This window comes from Lampetra planeri, chromosome 53, assembly GCF_965212315.1.
Source record: "Lampetra planeri chromosome 53, kcLamPlan1.2.h2, whole genome shotgun sequence".
NCBI lineage: Eukaryota > Metazoa > Chordata > Hyperoartia > Petromyzontiformes > Petromyzontidae > Lampetra > Lampetra planeri.
Window position 1 is genome coordinate 8,940,462 of NC_136159.1, and position 12,767 is coordinate 8,953,228.

Here is a 12,767-nt window from a genome sequence, read left to right on the forward strand (position 1 = left end):
GTTCGGCGGTGCCTTTGACACGGTCTCGTTTCTGCGGCTGCACGTTCGCAGTGGTCGTCCCCTTGACACAGTGGAGACGCGGGGAGCAGCTTCTATTCCCTACTCTCTGTCTTTGGCTTGTCCAAACATGCACTCTTGTTCACTCTCTGGTTTTCTCTCCATAGCTGCTGCTTCGCTAAAAAACAACTAACATACCTCGCTTTGGAATACGTCGAATTTGGTATACGTCGTATTTTGACGAGAAAAAAAATGTCTTGGGATACGACGTCTTGCTTGGGATACGACGCGCTTGCTAGAACTTGTTTGGGTCGGGATGAGTCACCGCGTACCCGCATATACCCCGTTCACGACTGAAACAAAGCGCCGCTCCTCAGTCTGTTTGTACAGTAGTTTTAATGGAAGGGGACTCCTTCAAAAAATAGCATCTCCTCCTCCCCTTCCTTACCACCATCCTCGTAGGCTATCAACTCCTCTCAGCAAGGTAAAGTGATGTTACATTTTATTTTTATTTCAATTTATTTAAAATTTGTATGCATTTATTTTAATTTATGTATGCATTTTAGTAATAAGTAGTGTCTAAATTATATTATACAACCCCATTAATGTATAATATGCCATATAAAATATCATTATTATACTCTGTAAGACATTATTTATTTTTCCTTTATTTCTTATGGTAAAAATTCGTTTGGTATACGTCATTTTCGTTTAAGTCCTTCTGGAACCAATTAACGACGTATACTGAGGTACCACTGTATTCGTGTTTCACACTTTGGAACTGACTGCTGATTTGCTGACTGCTGCTTCTATATCCCGAGTGATTGGCGGAACGACCGATATGCGTCTCAAAATACATCTGTAATTATGTTTTGAGTATTGCTGAGAGAAGAGAGCTCAATGTTCCGTTTCACTAGCCTTTTTCGGTTAGCAGACAGCACTGCACCGCGGTGGCTGTTGCAGCTCCACGGAGAGCGTTTATCGATCACAACATGGAGAGCTCCCTCTCTCTATCCCCGCCAGTGACCATGAACCCCCTGCTGTTGTGGCTGCTGCTGTTCGTTGTGAAATCGCCATCGTATGTCGTGAAGCTGCTTGTCCGTTGCCGTAGTGTTCCCTGCTGTGGCATTTCTCATTGCTGTGAGCACGGCGAGGCTCCATTGAGACACCGGTCTCTTGCGAGGGAGGCCTGGGTCGCAGTCAATGAGGTGGAAATGCACCCCCCCCCCCTCGCATAAAATGAAATAATTGGTTCGCTTGATGTTGGCGCTATCATTTTAATAGTGCAATCACCGCATAGGAAGCTGCTGCTGCTGTGTTTCACCTTATGGCGGGACCCCGGGGTCCCGAATAAACGGAAGTCAAAATCGTAATTAATTAATATATTTTTGGCGACTCCGTCCCACCACGCACATCAACGCCGCGACCCACCTAGCGCGGATCATTCACCAAGCACCTGTCGTTGCCAAAATTGCCGTAGTCATAAACAAAACTTTGAAACTTTGATTAGCGCATCGTATAGAGCTCGTCAAGAGGAATAGATTGCCGTATCGTTCGCCTTCAACAGATATAAAATGACGTCGCAACGCAGTTTATGCGAGAGCTGGGGGCTTATGGGACCCCAGGGTCCCGCCATAAGGTTCATATGTCACAGGATTACAAACGCACCAGGGAAGGATTTAACGAGTCCCGTTGAGTCAACGTAGCAACGAGCCTGCCAGGAGACTCGGCATAACCACTCTTCTTCCTGGGGGGCCGTTCTCATGCCCCCTCCACTGCCCTAAGCCGTTAGTGGAAATTGCTAATTGCAATGGTGGGCCCGAATCTCTCTAGGTCAACTACTGTCATTTTACATCGAAATTGAAAGCTATTTTTTTTTAAACTGCTTTTTGTGTTTAGTTTGTTGTCCTTCCCCCGCACCTCCGATTACACGGTTGGCTACGTACGGTGTAAAATAATTTCAACATACATATATGCAGAGTGGTAGTTATTTTACTAGCCCCAGAGGATTGCAGGTTGGGGTGGACCGTGGTCTGAACTCAACACCTGTGGCATAAGAGAGCCTTGTAGCGATTCATGATACTTGGACTGAATCGTGCGTGTGGGAACAGCTGTTCCGTTGGGTCTGGTGTTACACGGTGACGCGATGTGCAAGTTGCTGTTAGTATTACATTGCTGCGAAAGGAGCTAATGACTACCGTACAATTGAAACGGAATAAACCAATCAACCAAGACCTCAGTCGTGACGAGCTGTGAGTGACACTGGTGGTGTGGGGGCCCTGGGCTGGTAATGCATACACTTCCACCGCACTGCCACACCGCACTGCCGTGTGCCACAAAGCCACACCACGCAACACCATTACACCGCAAAGCCACGCGAATTTTGTGATTGGAGAGCAAGATGCAATAATAGTAGCCTGTGGTCTTGCATGCAGAAGGAGGCACGATGCTGTCGAGGGGCTGCCTGGCTGGCCGGGCGTGTGTGGCGGGCCGGGTGTGTGTGGCCGGCGTGCGGGGCCTGAACACCAAGGAGACGGGGCGACCCCTGATGCTCAACCCCCGCACCAACAAGGTGAACCCCCCACATCATCTCTGGGTGTGACCCTTGACCTACTAACACCGACAGACATCACACCCGCTGCTTACCCATCCTCACCACCTACTACCCCCCACCCACACCCAACCAAGTCCACCTCTCCCACACCACACCACATCATAAATCCACACACTGTACCATACACCACACATTACAATACACACACACCATCACACTTACAATGTACCACACAGCATTGTTCACCACATTCCAACTACAGAACCACCTCACAAACCACTTCACGCTACTGTACTGCGCACCACTGCAGTGTACGGTACAGCAAAGACAAAGGTCTCCCATATAGCCTGTAAGAGACTACTGGGGATAGTGCTGTTAGTGAGCACCTATAAAGGTCGGGACAGAACACGAAGGGGTGGGTGGCCAACGTCATGCCCGGCTGCCTTTGTCTCCCCAGTGGCGATGTTTATACACCACACCAGGTACTCATTTGAGAATGAGTTGACCGAGGTGCTGTCCACCCACCCCCTCGTGTGCCTTGCCGGTCTTCATAGGTGCTCGCTAATAGCACTTGCTCCTACAGTCTGTTTTGGCTATATGAGGGATGTTTGTCTTTTGTGTGTATGTACCTGAGGGAGTGTGTGCATGAGGGAGCGGTTGTGTGTATGAGGGAATGTTCGTGTATGTGGCACGAGGGAGAATCTGTGTGAAGGAGGCTCGTGAAGAACGCTGCTGGGTAGTTGAAGGCAGTTGCCTTTCAACAACAGAGGAGCAACGCTCTCAACAACGAGCGGAGCGCCGGGCACTCAATTAAGCAAGTCGGGAAAGTGGGGAAAAGAGGTGATGCATTTGCCGGTCATCTCAGTAAACCTGTCCACAAGCCTTCGACACTTCACGTGACCTCAAAGTGCACCTAGCCTGGCACAAGCGCTGTGGTGATGTCATTGCCACTTAATGGCAAATGGTCGCTTTTGTTGTGCGAGCTAGCGAGCATATGTGTGTGTGTGTGTGCGCGCGCGATTGTGTGTGAAAGTGAGTGTGGATGTCAGTGAAAATGAGTGTGTGGTGTAGCCCTGTAACTGTGTGTGTAGCAGTGTGTGTGTGTAGCCGTATAACAGTTTGTGTAGCTGTGTGTATAGTTTTTTTTTTGTAGCGTTAATAACACTGGTCAACAACAACAACAATAAATTCTGGCCTGGACTTTTGCAGCTGTTTTAGACTAATTTCAGGGTGCTGATTCCAAATCTGATCTCAGATTTGCTCTATCACATCTCATTTTTATGCTATCGGCATACCCCACTTTCATTGATTTTACGCGAAATTAACTCTGTCACTTATGATTGCAAGTTGTTGCGAGTCAGTGACTGCTTTAGTGTTAAAATATGGTGCTGTATTTTTAGAATAGTGTGTTTATAATATCATTTAATGTAGATATCCACATTTATTTAATATTTTTCTTCTGCAGGGCGTGATCTAACTGGCTACAACATCCGAAAGAAGGAAATGCAGTAATGACCCAGATATCTTCTGCTACATCTGTGGCAGCTTCACTTTGCAGGATCAAAGGCGCAACATAAATACCTTTGTCAAGAAGTTTTATCTTGCCTACTTTAAAGTACGACTTGGAGACCAAGACAAAAATGGGGCTCCTCACAAAGTGTGTAAAACCTGTGTTGAAACTTTGCGATCATGGTCTAAAGGAAAGAATGCTAAGCTGAAGTTTGGTGTGCCAATGGTTTGGAGAGAACCTACAAACCATTTGGATAACTGCCACTTCTGCCTTGTCAATGTAAAAGGTTTCAATAAGAAATACAAACAACACTTACAATACCCAGATATCCCATCTGCCAGACGACCAGTTGAGCACTGTGAGGAAATACCTGTGCCTGTATTTACTGAGCTACCAGAGATTGATGTTGAATCCCTCAGTTTACCTGCTTCTACAGATGATGATGATGATGATGCTCAGATCGAATATACGCCATCTGATGCAGATTGTGATAACATTTCTCTGTTTAGTCAGCCTGAATTGAATGATCTTGTAAGAGATTTGTATTTGCCAAAGCAGTCTGCTGAATTGTTGGCTTCCAGGCTGCAAGAGAAAGGACTACTCAGACCTGGCACTAGTGTCTCCTTTTATCGTAACAGAGAAGCAGCACTGCGAAAGTACTTCCATTCAGATGGTCAACTTGTTTATTGTAATGATGTTGAAGGGCTTCTTCTCAATATGGGACTGCCCGCATATGATTCAAGTGATGGAGACTTTTTATTGACAGTAGTAAAAGGAGTTTGAAATGTGTGTTACTTCACAACAGAAATATTTATGGTTCAATCCCAATAGAACACTTTGTAAAAATGAATGAAGAGTATGCCAACATCAAGATTGTTCTGGATAGATTGGAATACCATGTTCATGGATGGCTAATTTGTGTTGATTTGAAAATGGTAAATTTTTTGCTGGATCAGCAAGGAGGTCACACCAAATACCCTTGTTTCCTGTGCTACTGGGACAGTAGGGCTACATTAGAACACTGGGTTAAAAAGAACTGGCCACCAAGAATCAGTTTGACGCCTGGTGACAAGAACATCAAGAATGAGCCTCTGGTTGATAGGAATAAAATTGTATTTCCCCCACTGCACATAAAACTTGGGTTAATGAAGCAATTCGTCAAAGCTCTTGATCACACTGGAGACTGCTTCAGCTATATATGTTCAACCTTTTAAAGTCTCAGTGCCGAGAAGAAAAAGGCAGGAATATTTGATGGCCCTCAAATAAGAACACTCATCAGGGATCCACACTTTGTTACAACAATGACTGCGGCAGAGGCTAGAGCTTGGAATGCATTATCTGATGTGTTGTGGAATTTCCTTGGAAACAGGAAAGCGGACAACTATCGAGCGATTGTGGAGGAGCTGCTCTTGAGTTTCCAAGCACTTAGATGTAGAATGAGCATAAAGGTTCACTACTTACATAGTCACTTGGCCCAGTTTCCAGAGAACATGGGTCACGTGAGCGAAGAGCAAGGTGAACGCTTTCATCAAGACATTAAAGTTATGGAAGAACGTTACCAAGGCCGATGGGACTCAAACATGATGGCAGATTACTGCTGGTCCTTGATGAGAAACATTCCACAAGCTGTACATCAGAGATCGTCAAAGAAGAGGTCGTTTATGCAGATGTAACATCACTATTGTGAATGACCTTTTTGTACATATTTTTCTTATCTTCACAATTCAATTCTTACATGGTAATATGCATTCACTCACATTGATATGCAGTCACTCTCACAACTTTGTGCTACGGCTCATTAAATGTTTGTTTCATTATTATTGTTTATTGTATCTTATCTTATTCTTGTAAGGATATCTGTTTAGCTATTCGTATATGAGCATAAATTTGCTGTTTTTATTGAAAATGCAATATTTGATATCTCAAAAACCTTATGTGATAGACAAAAACTGATGCCAGATTTGGAATCAGCACCCCAAAATTACCTTAAAACCGTTGGAAAAAGTGTGTTGACCAGTGTAATCGTTTGTAGTGTTGTAAGGACGGACTTCTAAACGTCTTTTATGGCACACACCGTTTATTATCTTAATAACACAGTCCCTATCACACTAAGGGGTATATGGTCCCCTCACCCGTTTCCCTCAGAAGGTACAAGCCTCCGGACCCTGCAGGCTATCTAATCTCCCTGCTCTCCCAGCGTCCTCTGGCTGGACCTAGGGGATCTCTCCCCGACCACTGGTTATTCTGAGCCCGAGCCCTGATAAGGGCTGGAGGGCTTGGTCCAGGGTCCTAGACGTCTTCGGCCGACTTGGGTCTTCGTGTAGCAGAACCCCTCCAGAGCTCTCAGCGCTCTGACTTTTATACCTGTTCGTGGCCGGGTTGTCCAATCCCCGGCCACCTTGTGAGACCCTCTGATTGGTCCTTCCCAATCTGGGTTTGGATCCTACCTCACCCCATTTGACCCTGACCGTTTGATTGAGCGGGAAAACCTTGTTTAGATCTGCTGTCACAGTTTGCGAACAGCGAGTAGTTAACACCACTACACGTTTAACGTTTTCCTTGGCAGTTTGTTTGATACGCGTTTTTCCGTTCGTGTGCCTGTGAGCTAACACTTGCATCTGTATATTTGTATTATTTGTGTCCCTGTTTCTGTTGGTGTATCTGTGTGCTTGTGTTCGTGTCTGTTTATGCTTATTTGTGCGTTGGTACTTTATGTATTATACTGTGTACTTTAGTGTTTGGTACATCCTATTGTAGCTTACTGTACAGTGTTCAGAAGGGGGGGATTGGCACACAGATTTTAACAACTACAGGGGCATCTCTCTTCTCAGTGAGCCGGAAAAGGTCCTGCCAAGGATTATTCAGCATCGCCGCCTTGCCAGGCAAGCTGAGGAGAGGTTTGCGGAGCCCAGATATGGTTTTAGACCAGGACGGACCTGCATGGATGTCATATTCTCCGTCCGTCTGCTACAGCAGAGGTGTCAGGAATTCCACCAAGACCTATATATCTGCTTAATTGACCTGGTCAAGGCATATGATACCATCAACAGGCCAGAGTTTTGGGCTGTTCTTCATGCTTTCGGAGTCTCTGACTCTGCACACAATTCATTCGGGGCCTTCATGATGGTTGGCTGGCCAAGGTAAAGCTACGTGGCCAGGAGTCGGAGCCATTTCCTGTTAACTTTGGGGTACGACAGGGATGTACTCTGCTTTCCCACCTGATGATGGACGCTTGTGTTGCGCCCGAAACGTCGTGATTTATTTTATTTTATACCTACGTGACTTTACCGAAAGAACCAAAGAGTATTTGACCACGTAGTTTGAGAATCTTTCCGTGGCTGAACCAGAGAAATTTTCATCTGGTACAGATACAATGGTAGACTGATTAATGGCCGGGTTCCGTCGGGGGATAGCTCCCTATTGGTCAGCCATGTTATGTATGCTGATAATCTAGTGATTACTGCTCACTCAGAGGTAGAGTTGGAGGTGCTGCTGCTGAACCTGGAGCGTGCTATGAAGAGGTAAAGGTCTTTACCATCAGCCCTATGAAAACTAAGCACCTGCCTGGGTTTTTTGTACCATCAAACACTCAACTCTCTCAACTCAACATTGGTGATCGAGCAGTTGTGGAGAGAGTGGAGAGCTCCCATACCTGGGCAGTGTGCTTATGACCAGCTCCAGTTGGACAGCAGAAGTCTCACTCCAAATTAGTTGGGCAGCATTATCTTTTCATTGGCTGCGTCATGCGGTGTGGACGCTACCTAGTCTGTCACTACATGAAGCTTCTGGTCTTCTCGGCCACATTTACAGTGAGGGAAAAAAGTATTTGATCCCCTGCTGATTTTGTACGTTTGCCCACTGACAAAGAAATGATAAGTCTATAATTTTAATGGTAGGTTTATTCTAACAGTGAGAGACAGAATAACAACAACAAAATGCAGAAAAACGCATGTCAAAAATGTTATAAATTGATTTGCATTTTAATGAGGGAAATAAGTATTTGACCCCTCTGCAAAACATGACTTAGTACTTGGTGGCAAAACCCTTGTTGGCAATTACAGAGGTCAGACGTTTCTTGTAGTTGGTCACCAGGTTTGCACACATCTCAGGAGGGATTTTGTCCCACTCCTCTTTGCAGATCTTCTCCAAGTCATTAAGGTTTTGAGACTGAGGTTTGGCAACTCGAACCTTCAGCTCTTTCCACAGATGTTCTATGGGATTAAGGTCTGGAGACTGGCTAGGCCACTCCAGGACCTTAATGTGCTTCTTCTTGAGCCACTCCTTTGTTGCCTTGGCCGTGTGTTTTGGGTCATTGTCATGCTGGAATACCCATCCACGTCCCATTTTCAATGCTCTGGCTGAGGGAAGGAGGTTCTCACCAAAGATTTGACGGTACATGGCCCCCGTCCATTTGATGCGGTGAAGTTGTCCTGTCCCCTTAGCAGAAAAACACCCCCAAAGCATAATGCTCTCTTGAGCAGGGGGACCTTGCGGGCGCTGCAGGATTTCAGTCCTTCATGGCGTAGTGTGTTACCAACTGTTTTCTTGGTGACTGGTCCCAGCTGCCTTGAGATCATTGACAAGATCCTGGGCTGATTCCTCACCGTTCTCATGATCATTGCAACTCCACGAGGTGAGATCTTGCATGGAGCCCCAGGCCGAGGGAGATTGACAGTTCTTTTGTGTTTCTTCCATTTGCGAATAATCGCACCAACTGTTGTCACCTTCTCACCAAGCTGCTTGGCGATGGTCTTGTAGCCCATTCCAGCCTTGTGTAGGTCTACAATCTTGTCCCTGACATCCTTGGAGAGCTCTTTTGTCTTGGCCATGGTGGAGAGTTTGGAATCTGATTGATTGATTGCTTCTGTGAACAGGTGTCTTTTATACAGGTAACAAGCTGAGATTATGAGCACTCCCTTTAAGAGTGTGCTCCTAATTTATGCTCGTTACCTGTATAAAAGACACCTGGGAGCCAGACATTTTTCTGATTGAGAGGGGGTCAAATACTTATTTCCCTCATTAAAATGCAAATCAATTTATAACATTTTTGACATGCGTTTTTCTGGATTTTGTTGTTATTCTGTCTCTCACTGTTCAAATAAACCTACCATTAAAATTATAGACTGATCATTTCTTTGTCAGTGGGCAAACGTACAAAATCAGCAGGGGATCAAATACTTTTTTCCCTCACTGTATGCCCCCCCTTCTCTATGCTTGTGAAACGTGGACCCCTCTAATGGAACATTTACACTGGTTATACAAATTCAGGCTGGTCTGCCTACGATCCATCCTGGGTTTAACCAGGCTGGATTGTGTTGAGCTCTCAAATTCTTGAAAGATCTGGACACATTTCCCTCAGAGCTCCTCCTCCAGGCAAGGCTGCGTTGACTGGGCCATGTAGCTTGCATGCCCAGCCACCACATGCCCAAGCAGCTTCTGTTTGGCCAGATAGAGGGGGCCAAACAGGCATGACATGGGCTGGAAAATATATTGACTTATGCGGTACATGAGGATGTGGAGCTGAGTGGACTTGCCGAAGACTGGTACTAGCGATGTCAAGATCGACCTCTATGGAGGATGCTCGTGAAGGATGCTACCTAGCAGTTGGAGGCAGTTGCCCTCCAAAAACAACAGAGGGCAAAAGAGTGATGCTCACAACAATGAGCGGCACGCCCGGCGGCTGCCATGCAGCTGCTTCGCTTTCTGCGGTGGAAAACAATTGCCTGCCGGCAATGACGCCCGAGCGATACCATGCGACCTTAAATGTATATGTAATAAAGGTCGCGAAAGCAACTTCTGAAATCAGGTTTGTTTATTATCTTCCTTCCACAGCTCTCATCATACGGACTCTTCTGCTATCTAACTCCTTCACGCTGTTGACAGACAGCGTGAGAGGGAGGGATAGAGAGAGAGACTGTTGCTGCCACGTGGCAGGCTCTGGACCCCCGGCTCCTGCGTGGCTTCTCCCTTCGTTCTAGTTCTGACCACGTGTTACCTGTCTCCACCCCTTTTAATCCCTGGGTCACGTGGTGCCTTTCAACCAGTCCTGGGTAACCTCCCTGGAATCTTCCAGATTCCATCCTACGGTCCCAGGACCACGCCCCTAACTCGCACCCCCCCATTGGCTGTGGCCAAAGCCAGCAAGGCCAATCATCTCCTTCCAGGTGTCACCTTCCCATTACGTCAGGGCCACGCCCCTACACCTCTCCCCATTGGTTATGGGTCTGGACTGGTAGAGCCAATCATTATAAACGGGGTGTGACCATTCAATCACCCAGGTATACCCTCACATTACATATGTAGTGGTGATACGCGCTGGGGTAGGGATCGTGTGCCAGCGCGTAGTGATTGGCTGTGTGTGTTGGTGACGCGCGCTGACGGTGAAGGATCAGGGGTCAGCGCGGGGTCGGGGGTTATGAGGCAGTGATTGGTTGGGTATCAGTGACGCGCGCTGACAGCGATGGGATCCTGGGGCAAACGCGCGGGGATTGGTCAACTAAGGGGGATGCTCACGTCGAGGTCCGCATACGCTCCGTCTCCCGTGAGCGGGGGCTATATAAGGTGGTGCGCACAGGCGCACGGGGAGCGAGTGACCAGCGAAGACTGAAGACGGAGGAGGAAGAGATAGGGCCCTGCGGTACCTAGTCCCGCTGTCCTGTAGGGGCTGGGGCTCTGTGTGACCCAGAGGCGGAACCCTGGGACCCGGGGCCGAGCGTCCGTGAGAGGGCCGGCCCTTGGGACTCAGAGGTTGTGGCCCACGCCCAAGCTGGGGTGGGCCTGTAGGCTCCACGGACGTTACGGGGCGGAGTGCAGTGTGAGCATGCAGTGTGAGCCATAGTAACTACACGTGTCAAGTGAAGTGTGTGTAGTCAAAGGCATAGTAACTACACGTGTCAAGTGAAGTGTGTGTAGTCAGAGGCATAGTAACTACACGTGTCAAGTGAAGTGTGTGTAGTCAGAGGAATAGTGACCACACGTGTCAAGTGAAGTGTGTGTAGTCAGAGGAATAGTGACCACACGTTGTATCGTGACAAGTCAAGGTTTAATAAAAAAGTGTGCTACCCGTCAAGTGGTTTCCTGCCGTCATTCCAATACTTCACATATACATGGGTCGTGATTCATCGTCAAAACAACGATAAACGGGCCAACGTTAAGCGAGGAGCGACTGTATCTTCCAATCATCTCAGTCAACCCATGGCACCTGGGTCTGTCCCGTGACTTCTTGTCAGCGAGCCTTCGACACATCACGTGGCCTCAGAGGGCACCTGGTCTGACACAGGTGCAGTGGTGACGTCATTGCCACTTAGTGGCGAATGGTGGGTGTTATTATACTCTTTGTTTTTTTTTGTAAAGTCACGTAGGTTAAAAAAGAGAAAACAAATAAATTCAATCACGACGTTTCGGAAGCAACACAAGCAACCGTCATCAGGTGTTACCTGCTCCAGAAAAATTACTGAGGCATCTGAAGAGAGTTAATGCGAGACAACGTGTTTATATAAGGTGTTATCGGGGGGGGCGAGGAGTCAAGGGGGTCGGGGGGGGGGGGCATGTGGCAAGCAGTGTGTACGGTTGTCCACCGGATTAGCATGAGTTAAGCCGATAGATAACCATCTAGATGACCATCTATATTCTTTTGTAATGTCAGTAGAGGGGAGTTTGTGACCCAACGGGTACCGGGGAGGGGAGTTTGTGACCCGACGAGTGCTGGTGGTGTATTAGACTCGGAGTAAGACAATTGGATATGGCTGTACAATTATAAGGTAGTTAAAGTTTGACTTGGTTGATGACATCTTTCCAATGATTGCTTAATTTAAAACCATCCTCTCGGTGGAAGTTGTGTCTATGTTTGTATATCTGGATGGCTTCATGGACAAATCTTTGGTAGTGTCCGGGAGGTTTGCAGAGTACTTTGGTATCGGAGAAAACGATATCATGAGAACCCGCTGTGTTGAAACACTGATCAGCCACGGCCGAAGAATTCGTTCTGCCGTGTTTCAAATCTGACTTGTGCTCGCGAATTCGGTCAGAAATATGTCGTTTCGTCTCCCCGATATAGCAGTCACCACAAGTACAACTCAATTTATAAACACCGGGGTACTGTAAGTCAGGAATAACATCCTTTACGGATGGGATCAGATCACGGATTTTGTGTACTGTATTGAATCGGACCTGGATCTTGTGCTTGGCGGATAGTACGATCAGAGTAGCCGTTCATCTTGAGGGCCAGATGTACATGTTTTAAACCACTGGCCAGGTGGTATTGGTCTGAGATGCAATGAGCCCTATGGAATAGTGTTTTGATGAGGGAATTATTTTGAGCCGGGTGGTGGTGGGAGTCAGGCTTCAAGTAGGAATCTGTGTGGGTGGCCTTCCTGTACACTAAATGTCCCAAAGAGCCATCGGGTTTCCTCTCAAACAGAACATCCAGGAATGGTAGCTTGCCATCTTTCTCCACTTCCATGGTAAATTTGATGGATGGGTGTCTGGAATTGATGTGGGCTAGGAATTGGTTCAATGCTGGGAGGCCATGTGGCCAAATGACAAGTATCATACACATATCTCTTCCATAGAGAAGGACGAAGGGTGGATGTCTGGATGGCATCTGATTCGAATTTCTCCATGAAAACATTGATTATCACTGATGACAAGGGGGAACCCATAGGGGTGCCCTCATTTTGTTTGTAGCAGGTACCATTCCAGGTAAAG

General features: G+C 46.9%; 1 protein-coding gene across 5 annotated transcripts in view; it reads left to right on the forward strand.

Moving 5' to 3' along the window:
* Positions 1–12,767, forward strand: part of ME2 (malic enzyme 2) — a 69,837-nt gene that overhangs the window by 8,744 nt on the left and 48,326 nt on the right. For 3 of the 5 annotated variants that reach the window (XM_078617258.1, XM_078617262.1, XM_078617259.1), the window contains exon 2: positions 2,433–2,569. In XM_078617258.1, coding sequence (XP_078473384.1) covers positions 2,444–2,569 — 126 coding nt within the window. In that variant the 5' untranslated portion in view covers positions 2,433–2,443. Of the gene's footprint in view, positions 1–232; positions 482–2,432; positions 2,570–3,239; positions 3,392–12,767 lie in introns of those variants that run through there. The other 2 variants (XM_078617260.1, XM_078617261.1) reach the window with 2 other exon arrangements.